The sequence below is a fragment of the Panicum virgatum genome, chromosome 7K, assembly GCF_016808335.1.
Source record: "Panicum virgatum strain AP13 chromosome 7K, P.virgatum_v5, whole genome shotgun sequence".
Lineage (NCBI taxonomy): Eukaryota > Viridiplantae > Streptophyta > Magnoliopsida > Poales > Poaceae > Panicum > Panicum virgatum.
The window spans coordinates 37,753,261-37,776,298 of record NC_053142.1 but is presented as its reverse complement, the minus strand read 5'-3'; the positions used below and the strand labels follow the sequence as shown (position 1 = coordinate 37,776,298).

The window sequence follows — 23,038 nt, the reverse complement described above, 5'->3', positions numbered from 1 at the left end:
GCCAAGGAGTGGCTTGCCGTGCTCAGCTGATTGGCTCACCAAGATTCAGTCGTGGGTGGACCAATGGGAATAGGCAGATGAGCACTTGGTCCATCCAACATGACCACACACATACAGCTCCTTTAGGGCTTACCTCACGTGGTACTTACCCCGGACTCGGGCTCGTCTGGTTTATGTTGACACTCACCCGCAAGCACACCAAGCGAGGCCTCGAGATGGCTATGCCCAGCACCACGTGGAGGCACTAGCTGGCACTGTGAGTCTCTTGATCATATTTGTATATATATTAATATTCATAAGATAATTCATATGTTACTAACTGTTCCTTTACTCAATGGATGCAGTTTCACCTTTGCTACATGATGGAGACGGACTGCTCGACTTAACTGACGAGGGTACGTGCCGGATCCCCAATGACCCAGTTTGAGCAGACAGAGGTATGGTCGAGGCAGCGTGACCAGTTGCGTTCAGTACTACACAACTTGGGAAGCCGTGTGCAGTATGAAGACAGCCACGGGTCGTCCCAGGCCTCGTCGTTGTTCCCGTGTCCGGCGACCGCGCACCAGCCGACGTCTCAGTACTACACAACTGCAGGTAACGTAGATATCTCTTTAAAATTATATCAAGTGTTGTTACATATTTATTAATATCACAAACATGATACGATCCAGCTACTACGTTCGGCCATACTGGAATGTTTAGAGTGGCACCACCAGTTGGCGGACCGTATCCAGGGATGGTATCGGGGCCACAAATACCGGCCTACACAGATTAATTTATGTTTCGTATTTCGGTTTCTACATGTCATGACGAAAGACACGAGCATACGCTAACATCCGCATTTTATGCGTAGGATTCTACCCCAATGCGGGCGCCGAACCTTCTCCCTCCTTCCGACCTGGTACAAAATACTCTCTCAATACACTCACTAATTTACCACGCAACATAAATTTACAATTCTATATTTCACTATCCAAAAACTAATTCTATCCTCGAACTCGTACTTAAATTGTTATACTATAGCACTAATTATATTAAATTGCTATACAATATCAATGTATTCAAATATAATTACCTGCAGATCACAAGTGCGTAATCTGGCAGGGCTTCGCCGCTTCTCTTTTCCTCACCCCTCTCTTTTTTTCCAGGATTTTTGGTGGAAGTGGCTCTTTTTTTTTATTTTTGAGCTCAAATGAGGAGGGAATGTGGTAGAGGGCTTATATAGAGGAGGGGACCCTGTCGCCCGAGGGGGGGCGACAACCCCTGCCGCCCGTTGGAGGGACCCCTCGCCGCCGAGCCCCCGCGCCGCGCTGACCGAGGACCGGTTTCTAAAATTTTTTTACAAAAAAGGCCTGTCGCCTCTTGCTGGGCGAGAGGGGCCCATTTTTTAATTTTTTTGGAACGGCAATATATTTTTGAAAATTTAATTTTTTTAAAAAATATAAAAATGAAAAAAAGGCGTGTCCGAGCGGGGGCGGGGGTTGCCTTCGGCCCGGAGCATCGTGGGCTTCCTGGGCCCAGCTCTACTTCCGTTTCTTGCTCTGTTTGGCGCCAAGACGATACTGGCGAATTTTTCCATTTGAGAGGGATGGGACACGTACGCTGATGAACCAATCCGCTAGAGCTAGTTCTTTCTATCTTCTCAGATCAATAAAGCTCGCCGAATGGCTATGCCTACTGCTGACAAGTGAGCGAAAAAGGCGACTAGCTCAAGGCCATCATCTCCGAGAATTGGATAAGGCAATCCGCATGTTGTGCTATCCATCCCTTTGGTTGTGCCAGTACGCCGCCGATAGTTGTGAATCATGAAGCAGGGGATGAAGCCTGGAGAGACGGGCAAGGCGTGACGGAACATTGCGAAAAAGATCGGGGCAGTCTCTGTCGTGAAAAGCTACACAACGTCCGAGCGAACTACTCCCACCGTTTTCAAAATGTAAATCATTTTTGTCTTTTCTAGATATAGCAAAATTTATAAATCTATAAAAAGTAAAACGGCCTACATTTTGGAACGGATGAAATAGATGTTATTAGCCCCGGCACTTTGTTTTACCGGGTCAGTCTAAAAAACTACTTCACTGGTTTAATTTAATCCGACGCCGGCAGCCCGACTCGGCAGCAAAAGCTGACGGATTAACCTGCCGCTTTGCAGACAATCAGAGAGGCAAAGACGCGCCCCATTGCGATGTACCCAAGACTCTGGGGGAAATGGCGCCGGTTGAAGCTTGACCTTTGAACCGGTAATCCGGGGAGCTGAAAGCCTGAAACCTTGTCGAGGTCGTACACCTGAAACGTTCGCGTGGAGGTCGAGTCAACGTAAACGTCCCTGTCAGAGTCAAACCCTGCTTGACCCGGGGGAAACTCAGCGCCGCTGCTGACCAGTCGAGCAGCGCCGGAGCGGGCTGCGAAGATTACTGATCCGTTCGCGGGAGCAGACTCGCGCATCAGGCATCGCATCACTGACCGATCGAACAGGGACGGAGAAGAGAGGACAGGCTTTGCCTGGTCAACCCCGCAGACGAGCTCCGCACCGGCGTGGCGGCGTCGCGCGACGACGACTGCGTCCGGCGCCGGCGGCACTCTCAGTCTCCAACCAACCCTGTCCGGACCTTGACGCGCGGCGGCACCCCGGGTTCCAGACGGTCCAGCTCGCCTGGGCACCCGGGGACCGAGTCGGGTGGTCACGTCACGTCTGCGTGATCCGGCGAGCGCCGAACGGCAGAGACGTGCTACGGGAGAGGCGCTAGTGCGCTTGTCTCTGATCAGCGCGGCCGGCCTCCCGCGCCGCACGGCCCCCGGCCCGCTGCCGGGTGGCGAGGGGGGCGGCCGCGCGCGCCGCCCGGCCGGCATCGCTGTGGGCAAGTGGCCGGGGGGGCTAACCGATCACATGGCGCCCGGTCCCTTTCGCGAGGCCGGCTCGCGGTCCCCGCCGGACCTACGGGCGTGGCCGCGTGGGGTGATGAACTGGTTGGTGATTGGCGCCGGCCCGGCCGCGCGTCGCGGGCGGTTGCCCCGTGGCCGTGGGTGGCGCGCCGCGTTCCGTGCGCATCGTTCCGTTCGCGGGGGCTGCACGGACAGGACGCCTCAGCTCCCACCCACCCGTAAGGCGGGGACGGGGCAGGGGATTAGGGGAGGATCCCTTCGTTTCCTTGTCCAGATCCCGCCGTCACGGCGTCATCCCCGCGGGGGTGCAGGGCGGCTGCTCTACTACGCCGTTGAAATTTGGGTACGCCAGCCAGACCCCGTTGCTCGTCGTGCCATCGTGCGGATCACAACAGCACAGGGCCTGTTTAGTTCCCAAAAACTTTTCTACCGTAACCGTCACATCGAATCGTTTGACACATGTATGAAGCATTAAATGTAGTTAAAAAATAACTAATTACACAGTCTAACTGATTAGCACGAGATAAATTCTTTAAATCTAATTAGTCCATGATTGAATATTGTTTATGAAGTAATAAAGAAATATGCTACGGTACCCAAATCTAAATTTTTTCGCAAACTGAACACAACCTCAGCTAAGCAGCGCGCATATCGATGAAGAAGAGAAAAAAAGAATGGCCGGCCAAGTCAACTGCTCTTGGATGGAGTGGAACAGTGACGCTTCACCAGTTCCATTTCTTTATCCGAAAAGATGCAAGTTCCATTTCCCTCATTCGAGTTCGATGCCATATGCTAACGACAAGATTCTGACGACATGTTCAGGTTTCAGAAATGCGTAATTCTCACCCACGCTGCCATGCATGCAGTGTTTCAGACGGCAGATGCTTGCTAGTTGCCACGATGAGTCGATGACTGAGGAAAACCCCGAGCAGAACAGGCGAAACCTTTTCCCCTCGAGCAATTCGTATGATCGAGCAACAATCGATACAATAGTCAATTAGCAAGCCCATCGATCTCTAACGGACAAAGCAACAAGCACAAGAGTATAGAACCAAAAGAAAGATCAAGCGTGGTTACGTGAGATCCCCACAAGCCAAGCATAAGCAATATCTACAAGTTCTAGTACGGATCAAGCTTGGAGGCGCACGGCGCTCCATGCGTGGCCAGATGCAGGCGGCGCCGCCCGGCGGCTCACCCGAGCGTGGCGAGCCCGCCGGAGCGCATCATCTGGCGGAACTCGTGGAAGTCGACCCTGCCGTCGCCGTCGCGGTCGACGCGGCCGATCATGCGCCGGCACTCCTCCGCGGTGCGGCCCTGCTTCAGGCCCAGCGACGACAGCACCGCGCCGAGCTCGTCCACCGTGATGTACCCGTCGCCGTTGGCGTCGAACACCCGGAACGCCTCCCGCATGTCCTCGTCCGCCTCCTCGCCGGCGGCTCCCCCCTCCCCCTCCCCCTCCCCGGCGCCGGCGCCGCCCTCGCCGCCGGCCCTGCCGTCGCCGCCGTCCATGATGGCGCGGTAGAGCTCCCCGAACTCCTCCACGTCCACGCACCCGTCGCCGTTGGCGTCGATGCGCGCGATCATGGACGCGAGCTCGTCGCCCGGCACGGACATCCCCAGCTTCCCCAGCGAGTCCTCCAGCTCCTCCCGCGTGATGCGCCCGTCGCCGTTCTTGTCGAACAGCTCGAACACGCGCGCCAGCTCCGCCTGGTCGGCCTTGCCGCTCCCGCTCCCCGCCTGCTGCTGCTGCTGCTGCTGCACCGACGACGACGACATCTTCTTGGGAGAAGGCGGCGCGGGCTGCGGCTTCGAGTGCGAGCTGCTGGTGGGCGTGGCGGCGCTCTCGCGGCCGCTCGGGAGGATGGAGGTGGGGATATAGGAGAGCAGGCCGCGCGGCAGGAGGGGGAGCTTGACGAGAGGGGAGGACGGTGGCATGGCGGGCACCGTGTGGGCTCGGCAATGCATTAGATGGCTTGCTGGCTGCTGGTGGTGGTGCGATGCAAGCAAAGCTTTCCCATGGCCCATGTCTGTATTTATAGCACGCTTTCCGCTTCTTCAACTTTTTCTTTTCCTTACAGAGCCGATCTATGACAGGAATTTCTTTTGTTTCCACATCTCATCGAGTTGACTTTGTGATGAAGCAGAGTCTCTACAATAATGTGGAGATGATGTGTTATTCCCACAAAAATTTGTGTATACGCGCCATTGTTTGACTAGAATTCGGCCCGGGATGTAAAAGGTGTTGCGTGCGGTCTGCAAACCTCTTCTTTGGAAGGCTGTGTTCACTTCCAAAATTTCTCTCTCCAAACTTCACTATTCATCTATCACATCAAATCTTTTACCTCATGCATGGAGTATTAAATGTAGATAAATAAAAAAAGCTAATTGCATAGTTTTAATGTACACGACGAAACGAATTTTTTGAGCCTAGTTAGGTCATGGTAGTATAACAATTACCACAAACAAATGAAAAGTGCTACAGTGTGCCACAATGTCCGATGTGACTTTTTTTACCACTATTTTACGGATCTAAACACAGCCGAAGAGGAAAAGAGAGCAAATGTGTTCCATGTTTAAAATCTGTATGAAACAGGCGGAAATGGTATCTTGATCTCGTACGATTTGCGCTTATTAGGGTTGACTAATGATTGCAGTTTGGCGGAATTATGTTGTGGCACGAAAGGATTGTCACGTCAATAAGTAGTATATTTTTTGGAGAGAAGGCATGTGGCATGCCTGTGGCTGTGTTGCGCCCTCAACTTTATGACTTGCTACATAAGCACATAAAACATCAGGAAACGACCATATGCTTTACGACTGTCTGATGGAAATTCTATCATTTCCCTTTGATTTGGCCCTTGATAAATATTACTCGTTTTTTTAGAGGCGAAGGAGAAGTATTTTCTGACTCGTTGCCACGTTAATTAAGATAAAATTCATTGAACTAAATATAGCAAAGTATTGAGAGGAAGAAGAGTGATCACAGCTTTATATATATTCGCCTCCATCTGACTTTATTTTATTTCTTTTTCAATGAGAAAAAACCTGATCGCACAACCGACAGTTTCATGCTCTACAAAAAAGACTTGCTGCCACGTTCATGTTTGGCAAGCCCCCTGGTTCGTTTCCTTTTTTCAGCTCCCAACATTTTTGCGGCAAACAAAATTCAGCTCGAAATGCGCTATCAGCCCACCTGTAACCCTGCGTATTCAAACTGTTCATCTTCTCACGTCTCCGGACGAAAAATGAAAAAAAATTGAGCTCCTACCTTCAGTGTTTCTTTCTTTCTTCTTCTCCTTCTTCTTCTTCTTTTTTTTTTCCAGTGCTGTTCCAGCAGGTTGGTACACCCTGATCCCTGACATTTCTTTTCTCTTGAACAGGTGAAAAGGACTGGCAGGACGGACCCCCACTATCATGCTGCGTGCGGACGCGTTTTTGCCGGTAGTTGGCCTGCACTCTTTAAATCCAAGTTAAGGCGCGGACGAGGGTGTGTTTAGATCCACCGGTAAACGCAAAAAATAGTAATGTATTAAAGTGAAAAGAAATCTTACTAATTTTAAGTATTAAATGAAGTTTATTTATAAAATTTTTTGTATGGATGGGCTGTAAATCGCGAGACGAATATAATGAGCCTACTTAATCCATGATTTGCAACATTGGTGCTACAGTAACCATCCGCTAATTATTAATTAATTATAAATTAATTAGCATCATTAGATTCGTCTCGTGATTTACAACCCATCTGTACAAAAAATTTTGTAAATAAACTTCATTTAGTATTTCAAATTTGAAAGATTCGAAACGCAAATTACCTGAAGTTAAAGAATTGCCGAGAGAACTACGGGTCAACTGAAAGCGCGTCGAGCGTCGACTATCGAACTGCCGGCCGGCCTCCTCACGGGACCGTCGGGTGCGGATCTCGGTCGCCGGTCGCGCTCGCTGCCGCCGCCGACGTCCGATCCGGCACGGCCGGCGGCCGGCGCGACAGCTAGCTGGGCAGGCGCGGCCGCACGTGGCACCCCCCCCCCCCCTGCGGGCCGCACGTGCCGACCGGCCGATCGGTACGCTGGAATGGTTGCAGCTGAGCCTGGGATGGCGGGTGGCGACAGGTGAGGGCAGTGGGGCTTCAGCTTCACTGGATCGCAGCTCATTTCCGGCGTATCCTCGCTCATGGGGGTGGTGGGGCGCTTTGAAACCGGAAACGGCGGCGGCGCTCCGGCTGGACGTGAGCTGGGGCGGGCGTGTGCGGACCTGACGGCCTCGTAGATTAGTGCCCCCGTGCTAAGGATCTCTCGGACATCTAGGATTAGCATAATGCGGGAGCAGATGCCGTCGCACGATTCGCCCGGCGGGGGTCGTCGCCGTCGGCCGGCGCATCATTGCATGTGCGTGCCGCGCGCGCGGTAGCACCGTAGCAGTTGTGTAAATTTTTTCCAGATATGATGGATCTTGGACGCGAGTAAAGAAGGGGGTCGGCAGCCTTGTACCTAGGGATCAAATCTGGCGTCAACAAGTTTGACAAAGGGGGCTCCATTTGGGGAGTGGATAGGAACGGACGGAGGAACAGGACGACCAGCTGCGCAGGTAAGGCCAATTGGTTCACACCCTGAAAATTTTTTCACAAAAAGACGAATGTATGCATGGAGTACTAAACGAAATTTATTTGTGAAAATTTTTCATGGATGGGTGTAACTTTTCGAGACGAATCTAATGAGCCAAATTCCACCATGATTTACTACAGTGATGCTGCAGTAACCGTCCCTGATTATCCTCTAATAATGCGGTCAAAGACTTTATTAGCTGCAGCACATACTATATTATTATAATTATGGAAATTGTTTTGTAATTAGACTTCATTTAATATCTCTAATTAGTAGTCAAATGAGCAAAAAATTTTCATGAAATTAAATAAGGCCTAAGCTAGCCTTTTTACACCGGGGTCGCCATTGCTACAATCATCAGACCACCGCGAAGTCCGGTGTCCCGGAGATGCAGGCCTTGTTTTTTTTTAGATGCAGGCCTATCACACGAGAGTCTCAGAGTCAGTGATCGGTAGCCACCTCGCCAGACATTGCAATGGGCAGCTGCAATGGGCTGGCGACGCCCACCGTGGAAGCAGAAAAGGCCAGGAAGGGTCGGATTGGGTTGGGCCGAGTCCACTGGATATTAATGGGTTTTCACGGAGCTAAGGGCTGGCTGATCTGCTAGCTTGGTGCGCTGGGCTCTATTGCTAAACGAGTAGGGCCCATCAAGGTTAGATAGATACTAGATTAGGAAAAGCTGTGGTCTCCAGTCTCCTATATAGTCCTATGTTGGTTCAAAAACAAAGTTTGAATTTGTGTACAGTTCGAAGTCAATTTTTCCTTCACATGTGGTCAAACGTGTTTTAGCTAGCTCGGTGCCTAGGGAAAAATATCTTTATTAGCATGATTGGTTGTTGTCAATGAGTCAATTCACTGGGTGGATCCAAGTATTTTTGTGAATATTTCTTGCTTTTTTTTCTTTACTACTCCCTCAATTCCAAATTATAAGTCATTTCAAGAATTTTGGAGAGTCAAACTATCTCAAAATTTGACCAAAATTATAGAGAAAAATATAAAGATTTATGACATCAAATAGGTGCACTATGAAAATATAACTAACAAAGAATCTAATAATACTTAATTGGTATCATAAATGTTATTATCTTGTCATATAAATTTAGTCAAACTTGAAAAACTTTGACTCTCCAAGATTCTTGGAATGACTTATAATTTGAAACGGAAGGAGTAAGAAATACCGAACATGCAAGCATGCACTTGTTTTCATCGCGTTGTATTTCTTCGTGCAGGAGTTCAACCGCCTTACCGATCCGATTGCAATCGATCCCAAGCAACGCGAGTTTTCTGGTATCCAATGCCTGCATCAGCAACACGGTGCCTCCAATATGGCAATATGATTACTATGTCCTTGGGAGCAATCTCCGTACGACCGTACCAGTCTCTGCGCAGGTAGCTGCTGGCGGCGATGCCTCGTGCTGGGACTGATGATCAATTTTATTCAGTGTTAGCTGTCGCAATAAGAATTCAGAACTTGATAAACTTTTTACAGAGTTCTGCAGGAAATAAATGTCGGTGGCATGGCAATAACATCAAGCAAGAGTACATACAAAGCTTATGAGGAGATATAAGCAGGTCCCTGAGTGGTGGTTCATCTGCATCCTTATTGCTAACATTGCTATCACCATATTTGCTTGCGAATACTACATTGAGCAACTCCAGCTGCCTTGGTGGGGTGTTTTGCTTGCATGTGCCATTGCCTTTTTCTTCACCCTACCAATTGGAATAATCACAGCAACAACGAACCATTTTAACACCCTATGCATATTATTATTATATGCCACACAGCTCAAGAGCGCAAGCTCAGCACTACAGCTTCTTTTGTTGTGTGCAGACTCCGGGCTTGAACATAATCACAGAGTACATCATGGGCTACTTGTACCCCGGACGGCCTGTTGCAAATATGTGCTTCAAGGTATATGGTTACATCAGCATGAGCCAAGCTCTGACCTTTTTGCAAGATTTTAAGCTGGGTCATTACATGAAGACTCCTCCAAGGACCATGTTTATGGCTCAGGTAAGCTCTTCTAACCATTTCTCTACACAGATACTGAGATACATATGTGCTTCTGTTCAATAGTGTCACTAAGCTGCTTCTTATTCTTACAACATGATAGGTGGTCGGAACTCTGATTGCAGCATTTGTATACATTGGAACAGCCTGGTGGTTGATGGACACAATCCCCTACATCTGCAACACTGAGCTCCTCCCACCTGACAGCCCTTGGACCTGCCCGGGTGATCACGTGTTCTATGATGCATCAGTTATATGGGGCCTTTATTAGCCCACGCAGAATATTCGGCGACCTAGGCACTTAGCTGTGAACTGGTTCTTCTTGGGTGGAGCTATTGCTCCCCTACTAGTATGGCTTGCACACAAGGCATTCCCAGGCCAGAGCTGGATCTTACTCATCAACATGCCCGTGCTGATTGGTGCCACTGGCCAGATGCCACCTGCTACTGCAGTCAACTACACCACATGGATACTTGTTGGGTTTTTGTCAGGTTATGTGGTTTACAGCTATCGGCGTGACTGTTGGGAGCGACACAATTATCTGCTTTCCGGTGCACTAGATGCTGGTTTGGCGTTCATGGCCGTCCTGATATACTTATGCCTAGGCTTGGAGAACATCAGTTTGAACTGGTGGGGCAACAATTTAGACGGATGTCCTCTTGCTTCTTGTCCAACTGCTAAAGGTATTGTTGTCGAGGGCTGCCTAGTGTATACATGAGAACTCATTGTGTGACCTGGAGAGAAGAAAACAGGGATCGATGTAAATAACTAAACTTTTTCAAACAATTTAGAGATGAGAGCTTGGTGTAATTTTTATTGAATTCTGGAAGATTCAAATAATATTTAAGGAAAATGGGTACTTATCGCCAAGCAGCTACTATTTCAGCTTGGAAAGAAGACACTCCGTGGTTACAAATAAACAAAGCAAAATGCATCTTTTAAACTGGTACCAGTATTAATGACAGATCCTTTCACTTTTGTGTGTATATGTGCTACATAACCTAACCTGTCCGGTCTGTATGCATCCTAGAAGTGCCAGGCCCAGGGGAATACACTAACCTGATTAATTTTCTGAAGAATCCCAATGATATAATTTTCACGAGAAAAAGTATCAGAACAAATAAGAAGTTCCAGGCTTCCAGCTATAATATGAATTCTTTGTGGCTACATAGTTAGCACCAAATCAAGATGCTTTCTCCAAGATTCATTTGTATCTAACACTTTTCTGATAAATATTTCCCATGATACAGCATCCAAGAAATCGCGGCCACTTAAAACTGCAGCTTCAACAATAGTGCAAAAAGTATCATCATGACTTGGCTCAGAAAGGCTATCAACCAATACTTGGTAAATAAACTTGCTTGGAGTGCATCCTTTGGTCACCATCTCCTTAAACAGTGCAGCACCTTCATTTGACTTGCCCATTTTGCAGAAACCCTTGATCAAAGCCTCATAAGTCATTGCATTTGGTTCATATCGCCGTTCGACCATGTCATCCCACACCCTCCCAGCCTCCTGTAACTCCCCATTCTCGCATAATCCTAGAATAAGTGAGTTATATGCCAACAAGCTTGGCACGAGCCCCTTCTCAAGATCATCGAACAGCTTCCTCGCCTCCTGAACCATTCCATATTTGCATAACCAGTAGATCAATGTGCTCGTGATGGCGTTATCTGGTGGGACGTTCTTCTTCACCATCCATCTCCACATCTCATATGCCTCCCCTGCCTTTTCATCCTGGCATATCACATCGACTACTTTAGCACAGAGCGATGTGTCCGGGACATACTCTGCACCTAGCATTTCCCTCATCAAATCACGTGCCTCCGCAGATTTTCCCTCCTTGCAGCACGCCTCAATCACCACAGAGTATGTAACCTCATTCGACTGCACCCCAGCAGCTTCCATCTCATCCATTATCCTAGCTGCATCTTGTAGCTTCCCACGCATGCAGTACCCATCTATGAGCACAGTGTACATTGTAGCATCCGGCCTACGCCCACTGGCAATAATATCATCAACGAGTTTCTGTGCACCTTCAATATCCCCTTTGCCGCAGTAGGCAGTGAGAACCGTGGTGTAGGTGACGACATTCGGGACGATCCCCCACCCAGTCATTTCGTCGAGCACCTTTAGTGCAGCATCGAGGTCACCGACGCCAACGGCCCCTTCAGCAGGATGTTGCAGGAGACGAGGTTGGGCGTGATGTAGAGCTTGGTTCGCGCAGCGCGGAAGAGAGCGGTGGAGAGGCGGAGGCGGCGCGCGGAGACGAGGGAGTGGAGGAGCGCGTTGAAGGAGCGGACGGAGGGGTGGGAGTTGAAGGACGGGAGCGAGAGGAAGAGGCGGAGGGAGGGGAGCGGGCGAAGCGCGCGGAGGAGCGGCAGGAAGGGGCGGTCGGAGAAGGCCGGGAGGCGTGCGGCGCGGAGCAAGGAGAGAACGGGGGGCAGGAGTCGCGCCGCGGCGACGGCGTCGGAGGCGGCGGCGCGGGCGAGGCGGGAGAGGGCCGCGGCGAAGACCTGGAGCGAGGGCGGCAGCGGAGGGGTGACGTGGAAGAGCGCGTGGCGGAGGGCGAGGACCGCGGCGTCGGGCGTGGGCGCGCGGAGGAGGAGGAGGCGGGAGAGCGAGCGCGCGGTGAGGCGGCGCGGCCAGGGCTGGACCGGCGGTGTGACGTTGTAGCCGGACTCCGGCAGGGACGCCGGGAGAGGGGCCAGGTGCGCGACCGGCACGGTGGCCCGCGCGGCCGGCGCCGCGGAGAAGGCGCGGGCGCCGGGGCTCCACCGGCGCATGCCCCTGAGGTTGAGCATGGCGTCTCGAGTCGCGACGGACTCGGGTTGTACTGGGGCACTGGGCACATCATTTGCCCGTGGGCTTGCCTCGTGTTGGGCCTCCATGTTATTGGGCTCAGATCGCCGGTATTGATCTCAAGCCCGCCAACAAAGAAGGCCCACATCTTGAAGGAGCAATCTTTTTTACGGTCGAGCCATCTCTTTTTTTTCTTTACGGGCGAGCCATCTTTCTCTGGTTCTTAAAAGTGGCCATGAATTCATCTTCAAGCCCATATTCCCAAACAGGATCGTACCGCTTTACTTGGGCTCGTGCATTTCCGATAATTAAAGGAGGAGTATCATTCGGCCATGAAAACAAGAGAGCATTATTCCCCCATCAGGAAATCAGGATTTGCCGGCTCAGTCTTCGAAGATGCTCATAGGGGTAGGGTTTGCGTACGTGTGTTCATAGGGGTGTGAATGTCAGAGTTGTACTGCTTGATCTAAAAAAAATCAGAAAAGCAGGAGAGTAGTATAATCTGATTCAGCTCGCTCTGGGTTAGCATGCACTGTATCATCTCGTTTTTTTAGATAATGGAATTTTTGCACAAATCTAGCAACCACTAACACAGAGAAGACAACGCGAATATGGATCGGACTCAAAGTAGATAGCTCATTTTTGTTTTGCGAAAAGTTAGAACTAGAGAGTTGGAAGAAAGGAATATATGCGTTTTCGAGAGCGGATGCAAGTGTAGAGGGTCCATTTTTGCTTATATATATATATATATATATATATATATATATATATATATATATATATATATATATATATGTGTGTGTGTGTGTGTGTGTGTGTGTGTGTGTGTGTGTGTTCCCAGTTATATGAAAACTAGTTGAATACCCCGCGCGTTACTGTGAGATTTCAGGGCAAAAATGTTGAAGTTGAGTGTGCTGAATAGATGGAGTTATGAAGTTGCAGTGAATTTTAGCATTGGAGATATATGGCATTGGAGGAGTTCTAGTTGCTAAAACTGATAAATATATGAACCATAAATAGTTATGATAATGATGCTTTAATTTTATTCTATATGGAAATGGAAATGTCTACATCATTTTGTGAAGCAAGAGATTGGACTTTGTATTGACTCTCTTGGATAAGTGAAGTTTTTGCAACTTTGTTAAAAAAATTAAGTTTGAGCGACACAGTTTGTGTGAAATGTTGATAATTGGTAGTATTTATTTTATTTAATGGTTTTAATACCTATGTTTTATTAGACCAATGTAGATATTTTTGAATTGGTTCTGCAAATTTTTTATAAAAAATTAAGTGTGAGCGACGCAGTTGTGTGAAATATTGATAATTGGAAAGAATAATATTTTGTTTAATGATTTAGTACCTATGTTTCATTGGACGAATGTAGATATTTTGAATTGGTTATGGATTCTCCACCATGGTGATATGCATTACTATAGTATAATAGGATGTTAGGAATGGGTGTGATAAAAATGAATGAGTTTGTAGCACTTACATTACTTTTTTGACTTTTTGTTGCTAATTTCATCATAAAAATTATTCATATGGCAATAATAAAACCAAGTAAAAAGGTAAGAACTCTTAGTGGGTTGTGGAAGGTCAGGATATGAGCTTTCTTTCAGATATGATAGTGGAAATAAAATGATGATGTGGCTTCACCACATGTGAGAGAAATAGCTATTAACGTCTCTTAGTGGGTTGCACTTATATAAGGTGTATAGATTAGTAGTATATCACATATCTGTACTCCTTGAAAGCAGGTTACGTACTCATACGCTATCTAGCAAAAATGGATTTTTAGTGTTTGTTTGAAATCCCTTTTCCACTCATTATGTCTATAGATATAAGCATTTATGACATCTTTAAGATAAACTGAACATGGAGCTTAAATTAGAGAAAAGTCGTCATGCCCGCCCGCTCATAAGATCACTCACCCCCTGCAATTGTACGGCGGTGGAGGTGATCATGAGATGTGAAATTGGAGAGGGAGGGGAATGAGAGGAGAGATGATGTCACTGAGAACAAACTTGCATTGGTATGGGCTCGTGATGAGAGGGCCACAAAAAGAGATAGAACTAGCTAGCCAGTAGTCACCTTGTGAAAAGAGAAAGTGTTCATTACCTACCATTTGAGTTAGACTATCGGGTAATTTTAGACACATATAGGTCATTCCAAAAAAAAAAGAGACCATCCTCCAAAAGCTTGGAGGAGTATCGTTGGGCTCTCACAGAAATTAAAAAGGTTTCACACAAATAAAATAACTCAACTAATGCTAGCAATAATCAGCAGATCAACGGACCCGTTCATGATTTAGTTTGATATGTATAGTGTGGGAATTGATTCTTACTTGGCTGAAGGGTTTAGGGCTTATCTTTTGTTCTGATAGCATTCGTTCCTTGCTTGCTGGCGACGAGCCCGGGAATTTCAACTTTCAAGTGCCAAAATAATTGACTAGTGAAGAACGAAAAGAGTTTGAAACAAAAATTGTAAAATAGCATGATGATTCCTGTTTTCCCGCTACTAGTTATCTTGTGTGTTTCTTCTCCAATCTGCAGTATTAATCATTATGTTTTCCTATTTTTTTTCTTGTTGGTTGCAGTATTAATCGAGAATATCAACTACCTAGAATAATTAAGCTGATGATCACCCTGTGTTTAATTTCACCACAGTGAGCATTCCACTCTCCAGTGACGCTTGGCTGCCGTTGAACCACCGGCGCGGCCCTTGCTCGCCGTTCCCCTCCTCGGCGACGGCGAGCATTCCCTCCACGGCCGACGTGCTCCGCCGGGACCAACTCCGCGCCGAAGGCATCCGCCGGAAGGGCCTCAACGGCACTGCTGGAGCAAAGCGCGGCGATGCGACCGTCCCCACCACGCTCGGCTCCTCCCTGGACACCTTGGAGTACGTCGTCACCCAGACCCTGTTCATGGACACCGGCAGCGACCTCTCGTGGGTGCAGTGCCGCCCGTGCCCGGCCGCGACGTGCCACTCCCAGAAGGACAAGCTGTTCGACCCGGCCAGGTCGGCCACGTACTCGGCCTTCCGCTGCGGCTCCGCCGCCTGCAGGGGCCTCGGCGGCGATCTCGATGGCAATGGCTGCTCCCGCCGCGGCCGGTGCCAGTACGCCGTCAGGTACGGGGACGGCTCCAACACCACCGGGACGTACGGCGCCGACAAGCTGACGCTGACCCCGGCGCACGCCGTCGACGGCTTCCGGTTCGGATGCAGCCACGCCGCGCCGCTGTTCAGCGACAGGGCCGAGGCTCCTGGGCCTCGGCGGCGGCCCGACGTCGCTCGTGTCGCAGGCGGCGGCGAGGGCCTTCTCGTACTGCCTCCCACCGACGGCGAGCTACTCCGGGTTCTTGACGCTCGGCGCGCCCCCGCGCGCCACCTCGTCGCGGTTCGCGGTGACGCCCATGTACAGGAGCGGCAGCGCCGACCCGTTCTACCAAGTGCGCCTGCGGGGCATCGCCGTGGCCGGGCGCCGCCTCCGCGTGCCCCCGTCGGCGTTCCGCGCCGGCGCGGTCATGGACTCGGGCACGGTCGTCACGCGGCTGCCGCCCAAGGCGTACCGCGCGCTCCGGGCGGCGTTCAGGAAGGAGACGAGGAGGTACCTGTAACAGAACGGGCCAGATGGGCCGGGCCGAATCTCGGGTTACTGTAACTCGGCTACTGCAGTGCCGAAAAAATACTGTAGCGACGGGAGTATAGTCCTAGACTGGAAGTTGAGAGAGGGACGAGCCAGCTTAAATACCAGGCCCATGGTAGTTGAATAACTCCGGTTGTAATCTTTTGCGCGAAGCGAGGACGAAAGCGCAAGAGAGTTATTTAGAGGTGTGATTTACTCAACGTGCAGAGTAGATCTTAGCCGTTACCCGGTAGCCGACTCTCGCGGTCAAGTGCGCGGGCATCTGGGATGCGCCGGCACTGGGCGCACGGACGTGACATCGGGCCGAATCCCGGGGGTTGCTGTAGCGACGGGTTACTGTAGCGACGAAAAAATACTGGAGCGCCGGGAGTATAGTACCAAACTGGAAGTTGAGAGAGGGACGAGCCAGCTTAAATACCAGGCCCAGTTGCAACCTTTTGCGCGAAGCGAGGACGAAAGCGCAAGAGAGTAGCGACGGGAGTATACTCACAGACTGGAAGTTGAGAGAGGGACGAGCCAGCTTAAATACCAGGCCCAGTTGCAACCTTTTGCGCGAAGCGAGGACGAAAGCGCAAGAGAGTTATTTAGTAGGTGTGATTTACTCAACGTGCAGAGTAGAAAAAAATACTGGAGCGCCGGGAGTATAGTACCAAACTGGAAGTTGAGAGAGGGACGAGCCAGCTTAAATACCAGGCCCAGTTGCAACCTTTTGCGCGAAGCGAGGACGAAAGCGCAAGAGAGTAGCGACGGGAGTATACTCACAGACTGGAAGTTGAGAGAGGGACGAGCCAGCTTAAATACCAGGCCCAGTTGCAACCTTTTGCGCGAAGCGAGGACGAAAGCGCAAGAGAGTTATTTAGCAGGTGTGATTTACTCAACGTGCAGAGTAGATCTTAGCCGTTACCCCGGTCGGGTCGTTACAGTACCCGCGGCGGGCGGTGCCGCCGGTGGCGCTCCTGGACACGTGCTTCAACCTCACCGGCGACGTCAAGGTCCCGAGCGTCTCCCTCGTGTTCGAGCGGGGCGCCACGGTGGAGCTCGACCGGTCGGGGATCATTCGCCGCGGCTGCCTCGCCTTCGCGTCCTCCGGCGACAACGGGGCCCCGGGAATCATCGGCAACCTGCAGCAAGAGAGTTATTTAGCAGGTGTGATTTACTCAACGTGCAGAACGTGCAGAGTAGATCTTAGCCGTTACCCGGGTCGGGTCGTTACAGTACCCGCGGCGGGCGGTGCCGCCGGTGGCGCTCCTGGACACGTGCTTCAACCTCACCGGCGACGTCAAGGTCCCGAGCGTCTCCCTCGTGTTCGAGCGGGGCGCCACGGTGGAGCTCGGCCGGTCGGGGATCATTCGCCGCGGCTGCCTCGCCTTCGCGTCCTCCAGCGACGACGGGCCCCGGGGATCATCGGCAACCTGCAGTAAGAGAGTTATTTAGCAGGTGTGATTTACTCAACGTGCAGAACGTGCAGAGTAGATCTTAGCCGTTACTCGGGTCGGGTCGTTACAGTACCCGCGGCGGGCGGTGCCGCCGGTGGCGTTCCTGGACACGTGATTCAACCTCACCGGCGACGTCAAGGTCCCGAGCGTCTCCCTCGTGTTCGAGCGGGGCGCCACGGTGGAGCTCGACCGGTCGGGGATCATTCGCCGCGGCTGCCTCGCCTTCGCGTCCTCCGGCGACGACGGGCCCCGGGGATCATCGGCAACCTGCAGCAGAGGACGCTCGAGGTGCTTTACGACGTCGGCGGCGGGGCCGTGGGATTCCGCCGCGGCGCCTGCTGACTGCTGAGCCGGTCGATTCGAATTCGACGGCATGGTAATCTTTGTTGCTTGGAACCCCATATATGCCATGCGCGTCAGTCTCAATAATCTAAGGTGATACGCCGTACGGTACGAATGGTATATATTTCCATGTACACAATTTTTCCATGTATTTTTCCCCTTCACTGCACACAATTTTCCATCATGTATTTTTATTTCCCTTCAAAATAAAATAATCTACCGTTTCCATGGGCTTGAATTGGATTAATCCGCTAGCTTTTGCAACCAACGGCATGGTCATGCAAAGCCCAGCTCGCCCCTGCATCTTCTCCGTCGGAGCAGCTAGCACGCAGGCCACGAAATATACCAACCATCCGAGTGAGAGACGGCAAAAATTTTTTGCATAGACCGCGTGCGCATCTTCCTCCAGCTACAGCATGAATAATCCGCGACCGACTACCGAGAGGCAGCTCACTAGCGCTATGTCCATGGCTAGCTAGCCGGGCATGACGTACAGTGTCGCGGCGGCAAGGCCCGCCGCGACGGTCGGCCTCCGGGGCATCGTCCCCACCGGCGCGCTCCCCGCGGCCGGCGCTGGCAGGGACGCGCTGCGCAGCAGGGCGCGGTGGCGGCGCCTGGCGGCCTTGAGCGCGGCGTCCATCGCCCTCTGGTCCTGCCTGCACTCGTCGCTGCAGAACGCCGCGTCGCCCCTGCAATCGTCGCGTCGCGGACATCGCGTGGACCACGAGGTCAGTCAAAGGATGCCCATACACACACACAGAGGTCGATCATCGATCGACTGATGACCAAAGATCATCCCTGGCAGGCGCGAGCCTCCAACGTAACGTACTTGTACATGAAGATGTGGCGGTCCGAGGTGATCTCGCGCTTGCACAGGAAGCAGGCGTCGAGGAAGTGGCGGCCATGACCGCCGCCGCCGCAGCCATCGCCGGCGTTCCCGACCTTCCCGGCGAGGAAGAACCGGGACGCCACCTTCACATACCTCGCCTCCATCATTCCGATCCCCTTACGTATCGTGGGCAAGAACAACAACTAGTGTAGCAGTAGTAGTTCACTCGATTAGCATTTGACCTGGATTATTTCCTGCTTCCGGGGTGATGCCGGAGCGGAAGGAGATGTGCCGGCTTCTTTATACGCGAGGCCGGGCCGGGGGTTTTCTCCTCAACCGGCGGGTGGCGGCTGGCCATTGGCCAACTTGCGTGTTCCGGCGGGCGCCGGCGACCGAGGCTTTCCCGCAAACTGACGGCCGCGCTCCCCCCCCCCCCCCCCCCCCCCCGGTTTCCTTCCGTCAGGTCGCTCGCCCGGACAAAGACATGGCCGTGCCCGTGCACCCTTCCGTGCGCCGCTCTACATTCTACGGGCGCGCGGACGCGGACGCGCAGCCCACACGGAAAAACACGGGCGGCAGCCGTGCTCGCGTGCTATCTTGTCGGGCTGGCGAATTGCAACTTGAGCGGAGGATTGGCTCCAGTGGATTGCGCAAGTGCCAGTAGCAAGCAACACTGGCATCCTGCTGCTGCTGCAGCAGCACTTCAGGGCACCCGCAGCGGCTGTGACGAAGTAGCCAGGTGACATGGAGGGGAGAGGAGGAAAGAAAAACTATTCTATTCTCTCCCTCCTACCGGTCCCATCTGCCATTCACTCGTTTTATTGGAGAACGAGAAATCGACCGGCGATTTGTTGGTCGCTAGCGATGATTCTCTCTCTTCTATTTATTCCCCCACGTCAGACCGAGCTAGCGAGTAGCGACGTCGTCGACCACTGCGGACGCCCTCAGCCGCAAGCAATTCATTACACTGTACACTCATGGAGCGGACGAGCCAACATGGCTTAAATTGCACAGAACCAGGTATAGCCAAGACACCAGTAGGAGGAATATGTTAGGCAAAGTGGCCGCCTGGACAAGCACACAAGCGTCAAAACCAAGCCTCCAGGTCATGTGTCAGTATCACCCCCACCAAACTGATTAACTGAACACACAAGGTAGCAAGATATTTTGTGGTTCCGGTCAATCGCATCAACCTTTATTAAGAGTATCAAGCCAAGTTGCACAACTATCATGTCGCACAAGTCAGATGCCAAACAAGCACATAAGCCTTGACAAACCTCGGGCAAAAAGGAAAAAGAGTTGCTCTCAATGATTTATACAGGGTGCAAATTGAACAACGAACAGAAATCAGAGTCAAAATTTATTATCATGGGGCACGTTTGGCACCGGAAAGGGAAAGCCATTACAAGGATTCCATTCTAGAAGGGGATTTGTTTTCTAGAGAGGCAGGTTTCTCGTAAAATCCAAATGATGCTCCGGTCATATCGATCGAGCTAGGCTTCCTCTCTAGTTCCGGCCCATCGCGGCTCTGTCCTGCTGCCTAAGCCTCTCGCCCTCACGACAAAGGTAGTTCTGGAATTTCACCTGCCAACATATGAAAGAACACAGTTATATCAGTGAGAACTCGTATGTTTTAGGGTAGCTGCTGGCAACAAAATTAAAAAAAAATGAGGGCTACAAAGTGTCTGCTACCACAATCAAGGTTAAAAGACATGTATATCAGCAATCTGAAAGTATGATTTTTATACAAACCAATGTACAACGTTAGAGCATCTCCAGCAGATTACTTATCTCTCATACTCTATATATTTTCTCTCTCCATTATCAATAATACTTTTTACATTTTTGGTAGCACTGCTGTAGCAGATTACTCAAAGGATAGGGTGGAGGGAGAAATCCCCTACATTTGAGGGAGAGGGAGGTGTGTTTTGATGATTGCCAAAAAAAATTTGGTATTGGCGATGGGATTGGTAGTCTGCTGGAGCACCTCCTATTACCTAAAGGACAGGTTTTTGGTATTGGGGAGAGGAAGGAAGTCTGCTGGAGATGCTCTTAAGAGTCACATGAAGAAGCGATGTGAAAAAAAAAATTAAATCCTAGCTCTTTAAAGAGATAAATGCATAGCAAGTTAGCAACACCTCTCTGTTATACATGACATCCAAAGGATAGCTGACTGCACCAGCTTGGACAAGTTGGCAGCCATGGGAAGCCAACCAAGTTACTATGTTGAAAGTCTTATAATGCAAACAAGATTAATTTATCTTACAAGTAATGAAGAAGTGGAGTGATTAATTTATCTTCCAAGTAATGAAGAAGAGGAGTGAGTATTTAGTAATCTAATTGCTTCCCAAGTCTTTGATGACCTCATGTATGACACATCGACTAACCTAGCACTTGGTATATAACACAATTATATGGCCAACTATGAACCGAATCCTTACATCTACAAAACTCCCAGCATCAAAACTCAAAAATAAAGAATAAAATAAAAAATCAGTGTCTCAGTCAATATGGCAATCTTTTACTACATCCACAAACTTATAAAATAAATATGAACACCATCAATTTCCTTCAGCCACTCACCAGAATGCATAAGTACCATCTTAATCGGGGACGTAAAAAATGTAGTGCTCTAGGATAATACACAGCTCATGAGTTCAAAATGCATCCATAGTTCTACTCAAACTGGTGGCTACTCCATTCGAGAACATATTGATTGATTATTTGTGTTTCTACAAATAGGCAAACCAGGTTTTTTTTTTCTGCTAGGATGAAAGTTGAAAACATAAGGAGAAACTTGTAAAAAAGACTACAGCGAGCATCTAATCTTCCAGAAAAACATACATGTAAGGCTTATCTCTATGACTCTATCTACTGTCCTCTACACCCATAGTCCAAGAAAATGAAACTGGATCGAATGCCCACTAACTCATCCAACAAGTACAAAATACAATATAAGAACATCTAATTATTGGCACTCAATTTTTGAAGACTTTAACTCTTTAAGCATGTAGAGCGACAATCTCCCAAGAAATAACCGAACAAGGTCGGAGTACATCCCAATCATCAGAATCAACTAAATATACAAGGCACAACATAATCTAATCCTGCATCCTAAAATCCTTCGATATGAAAAGGCATGCCACAAAATTCCACGACAATTTGACCTGACCCACATCGCAACCCAAAATTACATAGCAGCCGCCTGAAAGCAGGACTTGCTGGCCCTAAGCTGAAAAAAGGAATCTGACTCTGCAGAGTATACTGTATACCTCTATCGCACCCAAAATCTGCCCCGAATCTAGGGTTCGTAATGGTCAGGACACCGGAATCCCCTACCTTCGCATCAAGCGGATCCAAAAGCTTTATACCACCAATCTAACGAGCAGACACGCAGGGGCAATGGAAAGATCATGCTCATACAACGCAAAGACGGGGAAGGAAACGGACAGATATGGGCGATTCGGGTTGGAGCAGTACCTTGCCGCCGAAGAGGAAGATCCCGGCGAGGCCGGCGGTGGTGACGCCGCCCCAGATGACGATCGTCGAGGAAAGCAGCGACCAGTTGCGGTAGATCATCTTCGCTTCTCCCTACAGATTTGATTTCTCCCTTGGCTTCGCAGCAGGTCGTCGTCTAGCGGCCGCCCTCGCGATGGAGAAGACGGGAAGAGAGGAGGTGGTGGAGGGAGTCAGATTCAGTCTTCCGAATCCAATCCAATGAATTTTTTCCTTCGAAAAAAATGATTTTTTAAATAATATTGTTTTAATAATTAATCGAAGAAATAAATAGTGAAAAAAAATAAAAAATAAGTGTCTGTGGGCTCCTCAAGAGCCGATTAGTCCCTATCGGCTTCTGGGCAGCCGACTTTCCACGTGGCTCGCCACCGTGGCACCCTGTACTCGTGGGTGTTGTCGGCACCGAGTAGGCCTGTCGGCTTCTGAAGAGTCGATTAGTCTTTTTGGGCCGACAGTCCAGCCGTTTCGACTTCCCAAAAGATCTGTCGGCTATTGGTAAAATTTTGATTTTCTAGTAAATAAATTTATTTTTATACTTCAATTTTTTTGGATAGTTAATCAAAAATATATAATTCAAATTTCACTCTTGCTAAAACGGCGATATGTGTTACCGATGTGCTCCAGGCAACTATTCAGAGAACGATGCACGGTTTTATTACGAACGAGAATAAATTCCACAAGTACAACAAGTACACATACAAAGCACATAGAAAAAATATTACATAGGGAGCCAGAAAAGGCTTCCGAAACAAACACGCAGTATATTGATCGGGAAGGACCGTAACTTATTCAAGACAGCAGGACTGATTCGAATGAAACAGACCACTATGACATCCATTACTTACGGCCACTACCATTGCCACGTTTTGCCTTGTCAATGCCGGACTTGCGTACATTCTCATTCATCTTCTTCAACCACGCCACATATTACTGATCACGACGACTGATGGATATATCAATCCACTCATGGAAATG

General features: G+C 49.9%; 2 protein-coding genes and 3 pseudogenes across 2 annotated transcripts; 2 read left to right on the top strand and 3 right to left on the bottom strand.

The window, feature by feature from the left end:
• Positions 1 to 3,793: 3,793 nt before the first annotated feature.
• On the bottom strand, positions 3,794 to 4,897 carry LOC120641339 (probable calcium-binding protein CML22). The gene has a single exon (XM_039917409.1). The coding sequence runs from the start codon at positions 4,843 to 4,845 to the stop codon at positions 4,072 to 4,074; it is 774 nt and encodes a 257-aa protein (XP_039773343.1). The 5' UTR covers positions 4,846 to 4,897; the 3' UTR covers positions 3,794 to 4,071.
• Positions 4,898 to 8,925: 4,028 nt separating this feature from the next.
• LOC120641337 lies at positions 8,926 to 12,308 on the bottom strand (annotated as a pseudogene).
• LOC120641338 lies at positions 9,027 to 10,247 on the top strand (annotated as a pseudogene).
• Positions 12,309 to 14,926: 2,618 nt separating the features above from the next.
• LOC120640212 lies at positions 14,927 to 17,946 on the top strand (annotated as a pseudogene).
• LOC120641336 (FCS-Like Zinc finger 3-like) lies at positions 17,823 to 18,857 on the bottom strand. Its single transcript, XM_039917408.1, has 2 exons — positions 18,548 to 18,857; positions 17,823 to 18,407 (listed from the first exon to the last, which is right to left on the bottom strand). Exons 1-2 carry the CDS (start codon positions 18,712 to 18,714, stop codon positions 18,194 to 18,196), a joined length of 381 nt encoding a protein of 126 aa, XP_039773342.1. The 5' UTR covers positions 18,715 to 18,857; the 3' UTR covers positions 17,823 to 18,193.
• Positions 18,858 to 23,038: the final 4,181 nt, after the last annotated feature.